The sequence below is a fragment of the Punica granatum genome, chromosome 6, assembly GCF_007655135.1.
Source record: "Punica granatum isolate Tunisia-2019 chromosome 6, ASM765513v2, whole genome shotgun sequence".
Classification (NCBI taxonomy): Eukaryota; Viridiplantae; Streptophyta; class Magnoliopsida; order Myrtales; family Lythraceae; genus Punica; species Punica granatum.
In genome coordinates this window covers 23,854,512-23,875,333 of record NC_045132.1, presented here as the reverse complement: position 1 = coordinate 23,875,333, position 20,822 = coordinate 23,854,512, and the positions used below count along the sequence as shown (strand labels likewise).

General features: G+C 41.9%; 5 protein-coding genes and 1 pseudogene across 7 annotated transcripts; 4 read left to right on the top strand and 2 right to left on the bottom strand.

Annotated features, from left to right (window-relative positions):
- The first annotated feature begins 1,341 nt into the window (after positions 1-1,341).
- Positions 1,342-6,985, top strand: LOC116210342 (annotated as a pseudogene).
- On the top strand, positions 5,901-6,850 carry LOC116212283. Its single transcript, XM_031546845.1, has 4 exons — positions 5,901-6,016; positions 6,094-6,169; positions 6,275-6,370; positions 6,587-6,850. Exons 1-4 carry the CDS (start codon positions 5,901-5,903, stop codon positions 6,848-6,850), a joined length of 552 nt encoding a protein of 183 aa, XP_031402705.1.
- Positions 6,986-8,128: 1,143 nt separating the features above from the next.
- LOC116212282 (caffeic acid 3-O-methyltransferase-like) lies at positions 8,129-9,086 on the top strand. The gene is made up of 4 exons (XM_031546844.1): positions 8,129-8,336; positions 8,490-8,546; positions 8,625-8,688; positions 8,840-9,086. Exons 1-4 carry the CDS (start codon positions 8,129-8,131, stop codon positions 9,084-9,086), a joined length of 576 nt encoding a protein of 191 aa, XP_031402704.1.
- Positions 9,087-9,179: 93 nt separating this feature from the next.
- Positions 9,180-11,198, bottom strand: LOC116210341. 3 transcript variants are annotated; one of them, XM_031544208.1, is made up of 7 exons: positions 10,640-11,198; positions 10,422-10,548; positions 10,271-10,314; positions 10,071-10,181; positions 9,860-9,952; positions 9,664-9,776; positions 9,180-9,562 (listed from the first exon to the last, which is right to left on the bottom strand). In XM_031544208.1, exons 1-7 carry the CDS (start codon positions 10,729-10,731, stop codon positions 9,423-9,425), a joined length of 720 nt encoding a protein of 239 aa, XP_031400068.1. In that variant the 5' UTR covers positions 10,732-11,198; the 3' UTR covers positions 9,180-9,422. The 3 variants fall into 3 exon arrangements, with proteins under 3 accessions (XP_031400068.1, XP_031400069.1, XP_031400070.1); XM_031544209.1 differs by having other exon boundaries at positions 10,479-10,548; XM_031544210.1 differs by having other exon boundaries at positions 9,435-9,575.
- LOC116210339 (pentatricopeptide repeat-containing protein At5g13270, chloroplastic) lies at positions 10,855-13,378 on the top strand. The gene has a single exon (XM_031544206.1). It carries the CDS (start codon positions 10,893-10,895, stop codon positions 13,203-13,205), a length of 2,313 nt encoding a protein of 770 aa, XP_031400066.1. The 5' UTR covers positions 10,855-10,892; the 3' UTR covers positions 13,206-13,378.
- An 87-nt stretch (positions 13,379-13,465) lies between these two features.
- LOC116210340 (coiled-coil domain-containing protein SCD2) lies at positions 13,466-19,031 on the bottom strand. The gene is made up of 17 exons (XM_031544207.1): positions 18,514-19,031; positions 17,963-18,135; positions 17,568-17,643; positions 17,430-17,471; positions 17,252-17,314; positions 16,763-16,812; positions 16,658-16,685; positions 16,343-16,417; positions 16,103-16,213; positions 15,962-16,022; positions 15,107-15,223; positions 14,886-15,004; positions 14,651-14,720; positions 14,469-14,510; positions 14,119-14,159; positions 13,901-14,027; positions 13,466-13,791 (listed from the first exon to the last, which is right to left on the bottom strand). Exons 1-17 carry the CDS (start codon positions 18,880-18,882, stop codon positions 13,706-13,708), a joined length of 1,650 nt encoding a protein of 549 aa, XP_031400067.1. The 5' UTR covers positions 18,883-19,031; the 3' UTR covers positions 13,466-13,705.
- Positions 19,032-20,822: the final 1,791 nt, after the last annotated feature.

Here is a 20,822-nt window from a genome sequence, read left to right as displayed (position 1 = left end):
AGACTTTAAAAACTTGATCCATCTAATCGCTCCCAATCCCATCGACGACGTAATTGGGTGCCATGTTATTTGTTTCATTCGTATTGTTGTGCGTACCATCACTCTATGTTAAGATAAGTTGAGCTGATTAGGTGACGTTTGGTAACAGAATGAAGTATGATTTTGTTTAATTATAATTTTTTAAAAATGACCCAAACCAACTAAGGTGACTTATTAATGACCAAACCAAACCAACTAATACCATTAAAACTCACCGACTCCATAAATGGAAAAAAAAAATTATGTCATGATCGATATCATGCTTATTCTTTTGATTTATTAAATTTATCATATCAACAATTTTTCTAAATTATTTATGCTAAGGATATAATGAATATACATTTGTTGCTAAAGGACATCCCTATCTGCATTCAGTAATTCCACAGAAAAGAAAACCTATGTGAGGGGCCAAAGCCGAATTAAATTAAACAATGCAAACAGGTTGAAACTCCTAAGATATCTCCTAACAAGTGAGCTATACTCCACCGAGAAAAATATCAAATCCACCAAGGAAAAAAACAAAAAAAGGAAGAAGAAGAAGAAGAAGAAGACGAGCGAGCTAAGCCATGAAGAATTACATCGAGAACGAGCACACCCAAAGGACCTGCAATTGCCTTCCTATCAAGCCAATCTGCACGGATATTGCTTTCCTTGTAGGTGTGGTTTACATTACACTTTGCAGTCCCGATCCAGTAGATTCTGAATGTGACACCAATCTCTTGTTTGATGGAGTTGACCAGTCTGTATCGGATAGCATCTCCTTCTGATCTCTGAATCTACCTCTAAAGTAACTCGTCTGAAGCCAAGAGTCAAGAGACAGCACTAGATCCAGACCTGATACCGGCACCCCAAAGTTAAGTCGTCGCCGAGGAAGCAATACCAATGTTATATTGGGATCTGCTTATCCAATTGCTCCTATCATCACGCAAGAGCCCTCCAGAGCCAGTTAATCATGGATTAGTTTCCTAATTAAGACCCATCTGTATTAATCTTGACCCGTCCCTATCTTGGTCTGACCCAGTGGATGGGAGACTTTGTTCAAGCTGGAGAATTAGAAACCTTCCTCGTTATAATTCGGGCTTGCACGACATCGTGTGCAATTCGTGATACAGCCCTTTTAGCATTCGAATGACGAGAAAAATCTTCCTATAAATTCCTTTATTCTGCCAACGAGGACATTTTTGTTCGTAAATAAATATAATAAGCATGTCCACGTGTTTTTTTTTGTAAACAAGGTTATACTACAATCAGTGAAATGTCCACATAACAGGACCAATGAGGACAGTCTCCTTGCTATAGCTCTATTGTCGACTGAGACTACAAGGTGTCTTTTGTCGACTGAGGCTAATTTGCTTGAACTTCTAATACTTTTGTCGACTGGAACGGCTAATTAGCATTTCTTTCTCTCCTCGTCATATTGTATACATCTCCTGTCCAAGTCCAGTAGAGCCTCTTTAAAAATGGCCTCCAAGCTCTTCCCTATCCAGCTCCCGTAAAATTCAGCTATACCATCTATGCGTTCGGAGCCTCAGTTGAATAACGGGTCCGAGTAATAAGCCGGTTGTCTCGAGTTTCTTCAAACATAGGTTCCTGGAAGACATCCCTCCTAGTGATCTTTAGTCTGTTGTGCGAGCTGGGTAAAACTGCCAGCCAAGCAATGATGAAGGAGACGAAGGATGCAGCAGAGGAGAAAAAAACCAACAATGAGGAAGTGGGAGGTGTCACCAGCAGACCTCTTCCATGTGGACTCACTACACCTGGAGGCCGGTCGGGTTTCTATGATTCAAAACCAATCCTCTCAGGTGTAAAATGTGTAGATGTATATGATTATGCCATCGGCTCGTATAAGCATTTTAATGAGCCTAATACTGACCATGCGAAATAACACACTACTCTAGAAATTAGACATTAAAAATTAGACTATAGGTTGGTGAGATTTATCGATTCTGTCTGTATAGGCGAACTGGAGAACAACGTTGAGCTTGGCATTCTAGAGCGTAGGGGTGGTGTATGGGGACATAGGGAAGTCGCCTCTGTATGTTTTCACGCCTGCTCTCGGTGAACGCATCAACAATAATGAAGACATACTCGGTGTCCTATCCCTCATAATCTACACCATTGCCCTCATTCCTTTCCTCGAATATAGTTTCATTGTCCTCCTTGCCAACAACAATGGCGAAGGTAAGTATGGCTCTAAGGGATCCCTATCCATATAATTATAATTAACAAGATGAAATTCAATAATTAATACTATGAAATTGAGCACATGCATCAAAAACATATTCCATTTCAAATATACCATACAGGAGGAACGTTCGCTTTGTACTCGCTCATATGCTGATACGCAAAGGTGAGCCTTATCCAGAACCACCAGCCAGAGGACAGTGAACTGTCCAACTACAAGCTTGACACCCCATCCGCGCAGCTAAGGCAGTCCCAAAAGATCAAGGAGAAGCTCGAGACCAGCAAAACTGCAAAGATGTCCTCTTCCTTGTCACCATAATGGGCACCTCGATGGTCATCGGCGAGGGATCCTCTATCCTTCCATATCAGGTCCAACAACGAAATTTATCAACTTGGGGACAAGTTCTCTCTTATTCTCCTCCATAATCAAATTTTACATCGTTTGCCCGTCATCACACTTAATTTCTCAGTCTCCTTTCTGTTCGTACAGTTCTTTCTGCATTTGAGGTGATCAAACCACTCAGTCAAGGTTATAATAATCGATGTCAATTCTCTTGATTCTCTGGCAGACTGATTGTTATTTTTCTTTTGGGACACCATATATATGTATTTTATGAGTTGTAACATGGGTGTATGATTGCTGATGTGCATGCAGATGCCGTGGTTGGGATTTCCATAGCCATCCTGGTCATTCTATACTGCGTCCAACAGTTCGGAACCAAAAAAAGTGGAGTTCTCATTTGCCCCGATCATGTTCCTGTGGTTTTCTTTAATCAGCGGGATTGGGCTGTACAACTTGTTCAAGTATAATTTAGGTGTGCGTGTACCTTCAACCCGAAGTACATAGTGGACTACTTCAACAGGAACGGGAAGCAAGCTTGGATCTGTCATGGTGGAGTTTTCCTTTGCATTACAGGTACATAGTCGATTGTATTCATTCTCCTACTTTGTATAAAATAGTATATATGTTCTTTCTAATCGTTGGTGGATTTTAGGTGCCGAGGCAATGTTTGCTGATCTGGGTCACTTCAATGTTCGGGCTATACAAGTGAGCAGATGCAATTTGGCATTCGTATAGATTGAAATAGAGAAGTCTCTTTTGACTTGAGAATCTCATATTTCCTACATAGGATCTATACTGAATAAAGTGATTGACCGATACTCAATTTACTGAAATGGCAGATTGGCTTCTCTAGCATTACGTTCCCGACGTTGATAACTGCTTACAGTGATCAAGCAGCATTCCTCACCAAATACCCAGATAAAGTGGCCGATACATTCTATGCGAGCATACCGAGTAATACTAATTCAGAAAATTACAAACTAATTTTTGCTTAACAAGAGGGTGATGTTCTATGGCCATCAATTTGGCCGAGGTCCATTGGCAATCCACAAGCCCAGGCCATTGGTTTAGATTGATTATTCAGTCACGGGTTTCAAAAGCTTATCACATCTTGGGGTTAAAACAAAACAACTTTGACCAACCCAACCGATTCTAGTGATTTACCAAACAATTGATTGCCCAAACCCTTTGATTCGGTCTGAACTGACTTGTTGCAGGACCGTTGTACTGGCCGATGTTTGTGGTGGCAATTGCAGCAACTATTGTCACAAGTCAGGCTACGATCTTTGCAACATTTTCTATTATTTCACAGTCACAAACTCTCGGGTGCTTCCCAAGGGTTAAGGTTGTCCATACCTTAGCTAAGTATGAGGGCCAAGTCTACATACCCGAGGTCAATTACGTCCTCATGGTTGCATGTGTTCTAGTCACTGCAACCTTCAAGACCACTGAGAAGACTGGAAATGCTTATGGTAAGCTCAAAGAATTAGATTAGCACTTTGAATAATCAATAATGTTGTGTTCGCACAAGAAAAGAAGATGAAAATTATCGTACTGGAATTGTCATATAAAGCATGACCTACCCCACTTGATCTAATTAAGCCTGAGTCAATTTTGATAGGAATAGTCGTTGTATCGGTGATGGTCATCACGACCTGCATGGTGAGTCTGATACTGCTTGTCATATTGGGAAAAATAACAGATGGTGGATCATCCTCGTTGTCATGGTCTTCGGCTCAATAAAGGTCCTTTACCTCTCCTCTGTCCTCTACAAGTTCATACAGGGCGGCTACCTTCCCTTGGTCTTCGCTTTCAGCCTCATGACAATCATGGTCATCTGGCATTATGTCCACAAGGAGTGCTTCATGTTCGAGCTGGAGAACAAGGTCTCTAGTGATTTTATTAGAGATCTAGCCAAGAACCCAAACGTGAACAGAATTCCAAGGATTGGGTTCCTCTATTCTGAGCTCATCCAGGGCATTCCTCCCATCCTCCCCCATCTCATATCCAACATCCCGGCCATCCACCCTGTTCTCGTGATTGTCTCAATCAAAAACCTTCCAATCAGTAGGGTGGTCCCTGAGGAGCGCTTCTTCTTTCGGCAGCTTGAGCCCAGGAATCTCCGCATTTTCCGATGCATTGTTAGGTATTGTGCATTATCAGTTTATCATGTCATTTCCTCTTCCAGTTTTCTGTTTCCCTCTCTTTCCTCTTTTTTTTAATCAGAAAATAAGTTAATAAATCTTTTTCCTAAATTTCAATATTCAAGATAGAAGACTGAAAGACAGTTTAATTTCTAATAACAAGACGTGTCTGATTTGATATTACTTAATGAATGAAGTTGCAATCAAATTCATGTATGTTTCAAGTATCCACTCTTTGCGATCAGGTACGGTTACAAAGACGCAGTACAAGAGCCCGAAGAGTTTGAGCAGATCCTGGTCGAGAACCTGAAAGAATTCTTCTGCAAAGAGAATTTCATACTGGAGGAGTACGTGCCGAACCAGGAGTTTGAGCCGATGAACATGGCCCATGTAGCCGTCCTTGCAGAAGATGAGAATGCTAATGTGTCAGAGGAATTGCTTGAGCAGCCAAGCAACAGCCTAGCAACACATACTTCCATGGATTCCTTGTTCAACGTAATTAGTTCCATGGTCTGTTCTGCAGAAAATCTTGCACAGGCGGGGCCAGAGGCGGAGGTGCAATTTGTGCAAAGCGCCATGGAGAAGGGTGTGGTCTACCTTCTTGGACAGGTAGAGGTGGCAGCAGAGCCGAACTCTTCCTTGTTCGAGAAGATAGTTGTGAACTATGCGTATAAGTTTCTCTGGAACAATTTCAGGCAGGGCGAGAAGATTATGGCAATCCCAAGGCCTAGGCTTCTTAGGGTTGGAATGATGTACGAGATTTGATGTTCAACTCCTCTTCACAGATAAATGGGAAATGAAAATGAAAAGAACGACCATCATTAATCATGTCATTGAAGAGGCCAAAGTTAATAGTCGTGATCAATGTTTTCTGTTTCGTTTAAATAGAAGGCGATATAGTGTATCTCATGTCCTGCACACCGCACTCTGTTCTAAGAATGATACAAATTTTAATCAACAAAGAATTCAAATGTGTACTTTGGCATAATCATTTGCAAAAGGGATAGCTTGGGAAACAAGAAAACCCTTTGGGAACGTAAGGTATCCTTTGAGCCCTTTATTCCAAAATCTTCACCCATCCAAAGCTTTCCTCAGTAATAACAGTCATCATTGTTGTGTCATAAATAGCCAGGTTCTTGTTTCCTCTCTGGGCTTTCGGGATCGGGAAAGAATCTCGCTTTGCCTGAAACATGAATGCTCTCAATCTAACCGTTCGAGTCCTCAACCTTTCTCCAAGGGCGAGCCAACCTGACGTTGAAACTCTCTTCTCTTACTGCGGAAATGTGGAAAAGATCAAGCTCCAAAAGTAAGTGCAATTTCATGTGTACCATTTCATTGGGAGACTGCATAATTAATTGTTTCCTTTATCGAGTGACTCGTTAGGAATGAAGATGATTCACAGTCAGCTCTGGTGACTTTCGGACAGCCCTTTGCTTATCGAACAGCACTCCTCTTGAATGTAAGGGACGCAAATTTTATTCAACACCATCGCCTCTTCCCCTTCCTTTGAGGAAAACCTCTGATCATCTTTAGGATTCTTAGCTTAGCTCTGATACTTCTGCAGGATGTTCCTGTTGCTGGACAACCTATTCGAGTCTTGCCTTCCGAGGACTCATCAGATCATCCCATTTCACAAGGAAACTTGAGCAATGACACCAAGGTCCTCTAATTTCTCCAAAAAAAACCTTAACCCCAAGCATAAAAATCAGAGTACCGTAGTTGCTGAATTCTAACTGTCGAACAAATTCTTGAAAAAATATATAACGACCACTGGTTTCCATGTAAATGGAATGTTTCCTACTTGTACAGCTCAGCCATTTGATTAATTTCTTTACACTTAAATTTTGTTTGGCGTCAATCTATCTGATCAATGCAGGAAGATCGGGTGAAGGAATCTCCTACTCTGCTGTCCGGGCAACAAATTCAAGCTTCTTCAGCTTCCCACAGGGCAAAAGTAATGTCTAAGACAAGGTCGGAAATCTCTGCAGCAGCAAAGAGGACCGCCAATATCTGTGCAGTGATCATCACATACGCACCCCTAGTAACTGCTGCATTCCTCCTGAGCAGAGCACTTCACTACCTTGCAAAACGCGTCCTTGATGTGTGGATTAAGCGTGGAAATCACCCTATCTTTGCTTAGTTTCAGTTTGGGCCTTCATCATCACTTTATATGCGTCCCAAGGATGACAACTGCGGCTGTGCTGTAAATGTAAATGGATATTGCTATTGAAATGTGGAATTTAATTCAGGCCTCGTCTTTTTTCGACCTTTAAAAGTTGAAGTAAATATATATATATATATATATATATATATTCCAATTTAGAAGTTGTAGATCTTTATGCTCTTTATCTGTTTGTGACAGACAGGTACAAGCATTGCTAACGGCTATAATCAACACAAAATTCGTAAAACAATTCAAAAGCTATAGGCAAGCATGATCGGTTGTGTATAAACAACCCAAATAACTTGCAAAGCCCCGGAGAGTTGGGAAGAGTATGCAGAAGCTTGAACAGAACGCCCACTGCTAAAAATAGAGGGAGTTCGAGAAGAGTTCGAATGGGGGAAATAGTATAATGGATCATGATAAGGTACTGTCGATGATGAGTAAGGGGACTTTGTTTGCAAACAGAGCAGACACAGAAGAAGTCATATTCCAAGGTTAAGAGCTTTCCTGATTTTTCCTTCAATTAGGGCCTCGTGTTCAAGTATGATTTACTCCTTGACATTGTTGGTGCTCATTTTATCCGTAGATTTTGTTCCTAGTTCATACCATTTTCATATGCTAAATTCCAGTTTTATTACTCTTATGGAAAATTTTGACCAGTACTTTTCCAGCTAGCAGAGGCTTTGCAAGATGACTGAAGGAGAGGCCTGCATAGCCAAGATGCATCCCAAAGTGAAGCTGAGGCAAGAACCCGAGAGGAACATGTGGACGACTTTCTTGTTTGGAGGGTAAAGTTCCTAGGAGAATCTGGCTATGATCTATGAAAGCTACAGGTTTCTTATCAAGTTAATTGCACGGGGTTGCTATACATGTTAGTTCGGGTTTCTTTATGGTAACATGACAAGCTTTTGGGTCGTCAAAGACTCAAAGCAAATATGTAACCTATGCTTACATTATTCGGATTTTTCGGGCTGAGGTATGATTCCTTTGGTCTTTGACAGGAAAAAGGAACCAAAGGAATGGTGGGAGAATTTGATTCTGCCTTCTGATCAATCATATTGGTAGATTAACCTAATCTTTGTGAATTGATATGGAGAAATTTGAACCTCCATGCTCATGGAAAATGCGTGATTGATGGGTTGCTCCCAGAAGCAAGTCGACCAGACATTGCTCAGTCCCTGATCATAGAAAATACAGCAGCAGAATTGTGAGAAGGATATTGATTTATTGGAATTGAGTACGAATATCAATATCATGGAGAAGGAAGTTTGGCAATCCGTAACCATCAATGGGGATGACGAAGAAGCCACCAGCTGGCCGCAAGCTCTGCAGATCACCAGCTCGTACATGCTCCCGGTGATTCTGAATTTCACGGTAGAGCTCGATGTGTTTGGGATTATAGCGAGGGCCGGGGGAACCAGAATTTCAGCCAGTGAGATTGCTTCTGAGATTCCAGCAGAGAGTCAGCCCAGAATTGCCACTGGCTGAAACTCCGGGCTGACTCTCCGCCGGAACTGCAAGTGATTGATGCAAGTGCAGTGAGTCAGCCCTGATATGTTATCATATTCAAGCTGTAGATCTTTATAATCAAGAACTGCGACTGATTGATGGTTAGGTACAGGCATTAACTTCGACCTGCCTCGTGTTATTAGAGATGCACCTTCCTACTCAGGTTAATTTCCCGCGATTTCCCATCCATCTTATGATTTTGTGACTTCTATTAACGTTAACTAATATGCAAATCCTTAAGGTATCGAGCATGGTGGAGGGGATATGTTCGTCACCGTTCTGAAAGGAGACGCAATTATGATCAGGTGGACTCTACATTTACAGATAGACCGAGACATTCAATCTTAGAATCCAATAAAACTACATGATTCGGCAACTAAATAACACGCAACATTCTTATATTGAAAGGAGATTCTTCATAACTGGAATGAAGAATGTTGTATTAAAGTGCTGAAGAACTGCTATTATAACGAAGAAGGGAAAGGTAATCGCGATAACCATATTAATGCCGGAAGCACCAGATTCGAGCTCAGTCTCCAAGTATATTACCCAGATGGACAATCTCATGCTGATGACGCTCGAAAGCCATGAAAGGACGCTGAAGCAGTTGGAGACCCTGTGTAAGGTGTCAGGATTCTCGGAGTTCCGAGTGGCTGACAAGCTCACTCGCTCTATTTGGGCAGTCATAGAGTTCTGCAGATGAGCTTCAATCAGCAGCAAGTTCTCTCCAACAGCAAAGCTTTTCTTTTTTTCTCGGTTTTTTGAGTGTTTCATAAAGGGATACAATTCATCCATGGAAATGAAACGATAAGAGAAAAATTCCATATAATCTATTCACATATACTCATCGTCTTCGAATTCATTCAGGAATGACATATAGGCATAAGCAGAGTACAAGAGCTCCCTAAAACACGATAAAAAGAAATAAATCCTGGAAAAATCCTTCTGTCTCCAATATCACGGTCATTAACGTTGAAACTGGCAATTCTACAGGGTCCTGCCAAGAGATTGCAAGCGATCAAATCCCACACAGGCGCCTTTAATCGGAAAACTCTATAGAAATCCCTTCCAACTGCAGATACTGAAGCGCTGTGGAGTACTTAGCAGGCGCTGTCTTCTTCGAATCAGCACTTCCCAATCTGCCACAATCTCTCAGCAGAAATGATCCGTGCCCATCACCTAACAGAATCGTCTACGAATATCAGATAGAAACCAGTTGGGCACTAATCCATCATAATCTAATCTAGCCCGAGCATGGAAGCCTGAGGATAAGAGACAACCTTTTATCGTAAAAATAGACGTAACCCATCTCTTGTAGACGTATAACAGCCTCGGGGAGTCTCCGTGATGGGTATCTGCTAATAGAACCTCACAATTCCCCTCGATGCTTCTCCTATTGACAGAGTACGCATTAACATCATGCTGCAACTGAGCATAAACTTACGCATATGAACATTGTACACATAGGTGACTTACTTTGCATGCAATACGGCATTGTGACATAAAGCCAATGTTCGGACCATTGCTAGATCTCTCCCGCGAGGATTAGCATATTTTTCTTGGCAGCTCCTTTGGGATCCCAAGAGCACGAAAACAGAATGATTTCTCGAGCAAACGATAATCTAAAAGGTCTTACAAGTTCATTCCAAAAAATTTCAGAAACTTGCATATTGTATCGACACGATACCTTTCATCGAATAAGTCCCCAAAGTCATCGATCACAACTGCAGCAGGCAGCGTATCATGCAAGTGGAAGGCGGCGAAATACTTCTTGAGCCCTTCGCCACTGTCTACATATCTTCACGCGAATTGAAGGTTATGCAGGAATTGAAAGGATCATTTGACAACATAAATATGAATGACTGATAGCTCCAAAGCGTCCCTTACTTCATTTGTATATGCCGGAACACATCCGAGGACGGTTCGATTCCCTGCAAGATGTAACAATTACAGGGGTGAGCATATCAAGTCGATAAGCGATCTATTCCGGAGATGGAACCTTCATCCTTTTGTCGTGTCAAGTGATATTAAGAGTTGCCTGAGAAAGACAAGGGGGTTTGGTTTCGAGACAGCGCCGATTGCATATGAAGACTACCGGGCGATTGCTAGAGGCGCTGTTCAATGCACAGTTGTAAGCAAACTGGAACAGCAGAGATGTCTTCCCACTGCCAAGAACCAGAAAGTTAAAAGTGCCTACGAAGTGTTCGACGTTTTCGTCGAGAGAGAGAGGGAAGAAAGGGAACAGGAAGAGATTACCATGAAGGAGGTCCGGACAGAAGAGTGATGCTTGGAGAATCTTTGGAGTAGGAATCGACTTGTTGGGCGCAGAAGAAGAACCGATCCACCATTTCTGTGCTCTCTCAGTAGCTGCAAGCAGCAGCAGAGGCAGAAGAAGAAGAAGAAGAGAGATTCGGGTCAATGGTGTACTGTTGGCCCAAGACGCGTTCACCGGGAAAGGCCCATTGAGATAAGTGGGCTGTTAAGCTTCAATATACATAGAGGCGAGGCGATGGCCTTCGCTCGGACGGCAATGGCTTCTACCCCTGTCCCTCCTCCGACCCCTTCAAGAGCACATGCTCCAAACAAGCCGCTGAAGCTCGCAAATTTCGAAGGGATCCCATCATGGGTCACTCTAAAGGTCGCTCCTGCTTCGGTGGAAGCACAGCAGGGCCGAGTGGAGAACCTGCACTTGATTTCGCTGTCCAGACAGGGCAAACTGGAAGAAGCTCACCGATTCCTCCAAGAAATGGACAACGCCGGTGTTCAAGTGACTCCCTCCGCATACAAATGTCTCTTCCAGATCTGTGGACGGTCGGGATCTCTGCCATTCGGGAGATTGATCCATAATCGGTTGAGGACGTTACTGAAGAAAGAGAAAGAACAGCCTATCTTCCTCGAGGACTCCGCCCTCCGGATGTACTGTGAGTGTGGGAGTCTATGGGAAGCTCAGAAGCTGTTCGACAGAATGCGCGATAGAAATCTTCTTTCTTGGGATATAATGATATCGGCCTATACGAAGGATGGTGCAATAAACGAAGCAATGCGGTTGTTTTCTCGCATGCTATTGGAGATTGGACTTCCTGAGCATTCTTCAATCTATAACAGCCTACTGAAGTCCTTAACCGATCATTCACTGGTAAAAATCGGCGAGCAACTTCACTGTCTAGTGATAAAATGTGGGCTCGGCTCAGATGTTTCGATCGCTACTGGAATTTGCAATATGTACATCAAATGTGGGTCCTTAGAGGCTGCTCGGACCGTTTTCGATCTGATGGCTGAGAAGAGAGAGGCAGCGGTTGCTGGGACTGGATTAATGGTGGACTACATTGGAACTGAGAAAGAGAAGGAGGCTCTGGTGATACTCGAGAATATGGTCTGCGAGAATGTCGAGTTGGACGAATTTGTTTTCTCAGCTGCCCTGAAGGCATGCTCGAGGTTGGAAGATTTGAAGACTGGGCAGCAGATTCATGGGTATACTATTAAGCTTGGGCTGGAATCGGATGTCTTAGTTGGAACTCCTCTTGTCGACTTTTACGTGAAGTGCGAGCAATTTCAATCGGCTTTCAGGGCATTTGAGAAGATAAAGGATCCTAATGATGTCTCATGGAGCACAGTGTTATCTGGGTACTCTCGGTCGGGTAATCTGGAGGAGTGTCTAAGGACTTTCAATTCTTTAAGGACCAAAGATGGGGCTTTGAATCCTTCCATTTACACTATCGTCTTTCAAGCATGCTCCGTGGCTGTAGACCTCAGTCTAGGAGCCCAAGCACACGCGGATGCGATTAAGAGAGGTCTTGTTTCACCCTTACTCGGAGAGAGCGCACTTATCACCATGTACGCAAAATGTGGAAAACTCGACTGTGCTTGTCGGGTTTTTGAATCGATAAATAAGCCCGATACTGTTGCTTGGACTGCTATGATATCAGGGCATGCTTATCATGGAAATGCTCATGAAGCTCTCAAGCTCTTCACAAGGATGTTAGATTACGGAGTGAGGCCGAATGGAGTTACCTTCGTTGCGTTACTCACTGCTTGCAGCCACTCGAATATGGTTGCAGAGGCCAAGTGTTACTTGGACCGCATGGCTAAAGATTACGGTGTGACTCCCACTACCGATCATTACAGTTGCATGGTCGATGTTTACTCGCGTGCTGGACTATTAGATGAGGCATTTGAGTTGATAAAGAGTGGCAAATTCGAGCCTGATGCGATGAGCTGGAAGTGTATGTTGAGCGGGTGCTGGAATCATCGGAATCTTGAGCTTGGGAAGATAGCTGCTGTGAACCTGATAAAATGGGAAGCAGACGATACTGCAGGGTACGTCCTGATGTTTAACTTGTACGCTTCTTTCGGAAAGTGGGAAGAAGCAGCAGAAATCAGGAGGAAAATGGCGGAGAGGAACTTGAGGAAGGATGTGAGCTGTAGTTGGATCAACATCCAGGGTAAGGTGCACCGGTTCGTAGTCGGTGATAGGCACCATCCCCGTACGGGGGAGATCTACTCAAAGGTGAAGGAACTCGATTCCTCTGCAGAGAAGAACCAAAGCATTGGCCTTCTCACGGAGGAGGATGTTTCTTCCTCTTTGCCAGAAAGGAAACAGCAGCTTCTCGATCACAGCGAGAGGCTCGCAATAGCATTCGGCATCATATCCACTTCGGGAAATGCCCCCATAGTGATCTTCAAGAATCTTCGGGCGTGCAGGGACTGCCACGAATTTGCAAAGCATGTGTCATCGGTCGAAGACCGGGAAATTGTCATCAGAGATACAAGTAGATTCCATCATTTTAAGCAGGGGCAATGTTCTTGTGGAGATTATTGGTGAAAATTGAGCATCAATCTTTAGCTTCACCATTCACATACTGAATTAAGGTCTAGGAGTTGGAGATCTCGCGAGTAGCCGACGTAATGTTATATACGAGATTCCCATTAAAAGAAAGTGTAAAGAATATATGTCAACTGCATATATATACTTATCAAATGATCAATTCCGTCAAACTCATGATCTCACATATTACCCCCTTTGATCTTGCGATTCCGAACCAAGGCTCCTGTGTTCTTCATGGCAACATAACATAATTTGGGTTCCAGGATAAGATCTAATATATTTCATTAAAAATTATAGGAGATGATATAAACAACAGTTGATTTTCATCCTCTCAGAGCCCATCTCTGGAAAATGAGGAAGACACTCAGGTAGAGAGGCCAAACAAAATGGGAAAAGAACTAATGATTCTAAAGAGGACTCGAACATATTACAGAGCTAAAGTGGTATAAGGGACCCCTGGAGTACGATTAATTTGGAGGAAACCTGATGCAGAAGTGTTAAGGTCGATCAATCTCTTTGCGGGAAGCTTCCCATAGTCGGTGCTCGATTCCCAGCTTTCTCAGCTCCATCAAGCCTTGCTCAACTGAACATGGGATAGTGAACTCAGTCAAAAAGCACACCATAATGAAGCCAAGGCTTATCTCCGATTTTGTAGCTGTAGAACTTGTAGAAACAGGAATCTAAGTTATTACCATCGACGGCATCGTGTGAAGTTGGCGAATGCCCACTGCGGTTGATCCAAAACTGGAGACGTTCTTTGGCAATATCCTCCTCTATACCATGTGCTTTGGCTCTTCTCCAGAAGTACGTAAGCCACGCCTAGCAACAAAATATCGAAGATGAAATGTATAAAAGAGGGAGGTATGATGTAAAGCAAGCTCGAACCATGGTCAAGCAAAAATGTTGGTACCTCCTTGAACAAGACATCCTCGGATTCCTCGGGGCTCAATTCTGCAAATAAGCACATTCCGTAATTTTACAGTCATTCCCAAGGAAAGGAATTTAAACACATGCAGCTAGGAACGGTAGATTGCAGTTCAGTCAATTATCAAAACAGCACACCTCCGAAATGAGAAATGAAGACAAACGGGTGATAATTTCTACCCAAAACAACAGCCATTCACTGGTGTTACTTTCAAGGCTCCATCTAAGGTATACCAGGCCTGGAAGAGCTCAGGAGGTTGCGAAAGCCAGGTCTGGCAAACCTATTGAGCAGCCTAACGTTCTATAAGAAAGTACAAAATGGCAAACAAAGCTCACCAAATGCCTCCATGAACTTTGGATCACCAGGAGACTTGAGATCTGGAAAAGAAATAAAAGAAGATAAACATCCCGAGGCATTTATTTTCACTGACAGCTGATACCGTTGGATGATGGTACCAGGACAACAGCGTGATGAGATAATTCAACTAATCAACTGAGCATATCTGCAGATTGCATACCTGAGTTGGAGTATCTTGCAGAATTTGGACGTCGCTGCTGAGCTAATGCAAGCACAATAGCCTCCTCAACCTTGAATAATAAACCATCAATGAGGACCAATATAGCAACAATTCTCCAGAATTGAACTTCATGTAAACTATGAAAATTTAAGAATAAACCATCATGCAAGTTCATTTCCGAGATAAATTTTGCCCAAAGCGCATGGAGGAAAGAATATTTGCATATAGGAAAAACCTTCAAGGATGCAAGTTCTTTCAATCCCATTTCAACCGAGAGCATGCTCTCTATATTGCCTTCTCCAGTTAGATCACTCAGGTCGTGAATAGACTTGCTCCTCTCAGGATCCTCCTCACCTGCACAATTCATAGATAATACGCAAGTAAACAAGGGATACAACCACCAGTGTTCTAATGAACTGCCAACAATGTGGCTGCAAAGACCAATCAGCTACTAACCTTTTTCCCAGCCTTCCTCTTTAGCCTTTTGTCCAGCAGAAAGAACCACCTCAAATGGAAGAGGGGCTAAGGAAGACCAGTGTTCATGCTTTGACGCAGCTATATCAGCACATATACCTGAGGCAGAGAGAATGTCACTAACACTATGTTTAGGGAGGAGGGGAGAGGAAAGGAAAAGAGAGGAGAGGAGAGGAGAGAAGAGGAAATGGGGGAAAATGAACTTTCTTTTTTTAGAGTAATTAACAAGGGAGATGAGAGAGGAGTGAAGAGGAAAAGAAAATTATACAAGTTAAAATAAATTATTGCAAAGAGAGTTGTGTTGAAGAGGGAGTAGAAAATATGTGACTTCCTCCAAATTCCCCCAATTTGGAGGGTTAGGAATTTCTTAACAACGAAGGAAAATGGAGGGAGAGTGTTTCCCTTCAAATCCCTCCTTCCCCTTTCCTCTCCCTCAAACAAATCTCCCAAACAAGGGAGAACACTCTCCCTCCAAATCCTCTCCCTCCCTCTCCATCCAAATCTAACTCACAAACAGCGTAAGATCGCAATCTCAGAAAGTAGCACTAGTTTGATGCAAAAAAGAGAGAAAAATTGAAGAACACTGTCTGCTGCATGCATCTCTCTGCTCTGTGTTTCCTCAAACTTTCAGACATCTAAATGTAATTGCTCCACCAATCACTGGCAGAGACTGAGCTTATCGTTAAATTTATCAGCTCCAGAAGGGAACTGATCGTTGGAAATATTATCCAGGACACAGAAGGAAATAAAAACTGTAATGTAAGTCTTCAGTGTGATTTTGATCAGGAGCAATGAAAGCCTACAATTAAAAATAGTATCTGGATTGTAATGAAGTACCATATTTTGCAGCTAAACCCCAGTAACGAGCAAGCCAGCATCTCTTGAGAACAACTTCTTCCTGGAAAAGAGATAAAACATCTGTCATTTTAAGCATTAAGACTGCACTAAATAAGCCTCCATGGCTATGCTATTACATACCATTTCTTTTTGAGTCAAAATCATTCTCTGTGTCATCGAACGAAGAGCTTTTACTTCAGATTCAGCTCCATGGAGTTGTCGAGCAGCAGCTGCAGCCTCATCCCTGGTGTTCTGCTTATAACAAGAATTCACATATAAAATATTCTTCACTCACGTCTTCAGCAAATCTCGTTGCAGCTCAATGCTTAACCAGTCAAAGCACCTGATATTTCTCTTTTAGATTACAGATATTAGACATACCTCAACTTCAGATCGAAGAGCTGTGATCTCCTTATCTACTCCATTACTTGTTTGTTTAGCATCCTTGAGTGCAGCCTGTGAAGAAAAAGACAAATCTTTATAGCACTATCAGTAGTGCAAACAATAATCTCTTCATATCCTAAAGATGCATAACCAGTTTAAAACTCCACTTTGCAATTGGATTGGACAGTGCATTATAAATGCCAAATATAATATTAAGTCAAATACTTCTCATTATGTAGCCCAATAAAGCTAGATGAAACAATTCGGTACAGAATGATCCCAAAATCAGTATTCAAATTCCCTTAAGAGTACCTCCCTTTGTCGCAAGGCAGCTTCCTTCCTGTAAATAACAACACGGAAGGTCAGAAAACAAAAGGGGAAGATTAAGGAACACAACATCTCGAGACCTCCATTGACCTGCTTAAAAGCTTTGCTTCCAAAGAGACACCTTCTCCAAGAGCAGCAACCTATTAATCCACATTAGTCTTCTGTCACTAGCAGTATAAATGAAAAAGAATATACAACTTCAGATTACATGTGGAGTTATACAAGAATTGGGATGCCAGGGCCGATACAAAAGATAACACTACAAATAAGCCTAAAGTCAAAATAAAGGAAAGTTGAGTCAAGAGAAAGGGCTCATAGTGAAGCACAAAGTAACTGCACCTACCAAATATTTCAGGAAAAGAAGCACCAAGTTAAAAGACAAAAAAATAAGCATGCAGATGAGCTAAAGTAACTGTATTCTTCAGGCACGTAGTCTCTCATTAGAGGAATGATACTTGAAGCTTAGAAGGTAAGGGAGCTTGACAGACAAGAGTGCACAGACAAGTTTTAATATTATGATATCAATCTATCAATGCATTTGAGATATCTGTCGATTATGTAAGAGGGAAGAAGAATTACCTGTTTCTCCAGCTCCTTGATTCTGTCTTCTACTTCCTTACACCTAGCTTCTGCAAGACTGAGCTGGCCACCAATTCCAGAGATTGTTAAATCCCTTCTCAGAGATATGCTAACGACATCAATATCATAGAACTGAATCTATTAAACTATAACAAAAGATGAAAACTTAAAAATGCACCTTCTCTTGATTTTCTTCCTTCTCATCTTGTAGCATATCAAGCTGCATTAAGCACACTTGTCAATATTATAACTCAAAATATGATAAGTAGGAACAAATCACACAAGTGATAATCCATGTAAAAGTTTAAAGATATACTTCATCCCGCAGTGCAGAGGCATCGTGATCGTCCCCTGTAGGTTTGGAGTTCAGTTGCCTTGAGTCAGATGGGAACCTGCATTTAAACCATTCACATTGCCTGATCTATACCCAATAAAATAGTGAGACATAGCATTAAATTTCTCTGCCATAATGAAGAAATGGAAATACTAATAAGGACAAATTACAGACACAAAATAAAGCTCCATGTACACAAAACTGACGATTAAAGCAACTTAATTCGAAGCACGATCATTAATTTATCCAAAAAAAAAAACACGACAATGACATGATGAGAAATTTCTGACTGCTCCCAGATTTGGAACTCCAAGAAATTTTATCACATATTCAGACCCCAAAACGCAAGAGCCTAAACTGATCAATTATCTTTCTACCTCGTATCTTTCCGATGATTGGAGGATGGAGGCTTGAAAGGGGGCAAAGATACAGCGGTTCTGAGTGGAACTTTGTCAGGCGCTGCCATCGGTGAAGGTCGAAGGGACATCGCAGACCTTCCAGCCGATGGTGATCGAGTTGCAGTAGTCTCCTCTGTGAAGTTTCTTCCCAGCTGACGACAGATCATGGAAGTTCAATCAGCTTTCAAAAATTATTTGAACTGCTCAACTGACAAAAAATGATTGATCAAGGAGGCTTTAAGCGGTTCAACTGAAAATGGAGATCGATCAATCGATAAGACAAACAAGTCAAACAAAGTCAAGCCACACCGAGCTACCAGCAGTACAATCCACCACAGAGGAAATGGATTTATTAAGCAACGTGAGTTAGACCGTAAGTTACAATGTGAGCTCGGAATCAAGCTAAATTCAGCTTCTGATCAAGTGATTCGGCCGGAAACCGAGCCACAAACAAAGTGTATCAGTAGATTCAACTTCACAGAGCCAATTACTGGCCATCACTCAGCTCCAGAAGCTGCTCCTATGCTTACCGCAGGGGAAGGAGATCTGCCGATCCTGGCAGAGCTGGCAGCAGGCTTACTGACGCCACCAGCATTGGCGTGCATGGAGAGGGCCATGGGCGGGGGCGCGCTGTACCTGAAGCCGAGATCGTCCCCGTCCTCCTCGTCGTCGTCGGCAGTCTGGGAGGCCATGACCTGAGCGAGCCGCTGAGCGGCAGCCTTGGCAGCGAAGTTCTGGGTCCTCTTGACGCTGGAGATCGCGGTGGCGGAGGAGGTGCGGGAGTGGTGGTAGCGGGACGGAGACATTGTAGGAGAGGTTACGCCACCGGTGCCGACCCCTGACTCGCTGCTCCACTGGCGACCATAGACGGGGCTCTCGTTCCGCCGCCGGCCGTCCATTTAGGAACCGGAGCCGGGTTGAAGAAGGAAGGAAGTAAGTGAGGATGGAGTCAGATGGAAGTAAAAACGAACTGAACGGACAGATCTTTTTCTCTTCTCCGTGCCGAAAGCAAAGGGACAGAGATACAGTGGGGTGGGAGAGAGCCGGGGCGGATAAGATGTTGCGGGCGCGTGCGGTTAAGACGTCACCTGATGCGCGTGCGGTTCAGACGTCACCTGATGCGCGTGGTGGAGGCTCTTCATCTGTCTGCTCAACTGTACATCATCAAATCATCTGATCAAAATCAGATATACCCGTATTTGTACCGTATATATACGGTGATGATATCAACCATATTTTCTATAGTGAAATGAAATAATTCTTTGATGAAAATAATTGTTGTTTCAGGAGCATATGGTGGGAAGTTTGTGGGTACAGTTGCATGAAAATACTATCATTGAAGGAAGGCAAAAAAAAAAATGTCCTAGTACTTAAGGGTTGACTTTAGTTTTTTATATACTCAATTTTAAAACTCAAATTATTATTATGATCGAAAAAAAATTATAATATGATTCCGTGTTATCATGATACAGAGCCTCCCTGTCGTTACATGGTGTAGTGGGCTGCAAGATCCACGCGCATCCAATCAAGAGGAGACCTGTATCAAAATGATACAGTCATTTACTCTCAAAAACTTTTGGGGAGCTCACATAGTTTTGGCGTTTGATCCCATTCCAAATGGGTAACCGTGATCAATTGTTGAAAACAAGTTTATATATATATATATATATTTACTTGGAAAAGATGTAATTCAAATAATAAAAAAGACAAAAGGTTAATGCTTCGTATTACATCTCAACTTCCCGAACAAGCACGGATTGGGAAATGAATGAGATGGCAATAGCCCATTAACAAGGAAAATTTAGACGGAAGGTTATGACTTTTATATTTGTCTCACATCTGCTACAAAATTTTTGTAACTATAAAAACATTAATTTTCATTCTTGTTTCAAATCTATCACTCTCATTATTTTCTGTCTTTATTATTGTGGTATTCGCAGTTCATGAAAATATTAAAATTGACAATAATACTAAGAAACATTAAAAATTAAACAGAATGTAATAAATATATAAAGAAAAACCAACGGAAGCTGTTACCTTAACTTGCTGGTGGGTGGACGCCTCTGGTCAGGCCCCCCAACCCCCCACAAGTACCGGTTGATGTTTTCTTTAAAACTAGCCGAATGCATCCGTGCTACGTAAGGCACACAAAAAAAATGAAAGAGAAATTATACCCAAAAAAAAGAGAGAGGAAAATAAGAAGGAGGATGGTTGACAAAAGAAAGAGAGAGAGGGGTGGAGAGAAAAGTGAGTGAAGGGGAAGTTAGTTGATAGAAATTATTAAATTGTACAAAATATAGTGATTGTAATTAATTAGAAATAACGTTTCATGGACATTTTAAAAAATAAAAAGTGACACTAAATGGGAAGATTTTGACTTTATATAATAGTATAGATTTTATATTTTTTGTACTTTCATTATTATCTTCTTATATTTTGATGACATGGAAATGCGTCATTAGCTATAGAACAATAACGTAAATGCTATATTATTTTGAAAATATGAAAGTGTGATAGATCTTAAACAAATATGAAAGTTGCAGTTCTAATGATTAAAAATAGTTCGCGATAGATCTATAACCATAAAACTTTATGAATTTATATGAAATTTACCTGAACAAAATGTACAGGTTTTAGTGATGAATAAATTCCATTTATATCAATGTCTTTTGAGCTTCAAGTTAAACCTTTCGTGTCCAAACCCTTAGTTTGGAGAAATTTGTTGTTATCGTACCATGTAGGTTAATCACTTGAGTAATTGTGATAATCTATATATAATGTATAATTGCTAGTGAGATTGTCATTACATGCTATTTATTCAAAAATTTGAAGTGGGAGC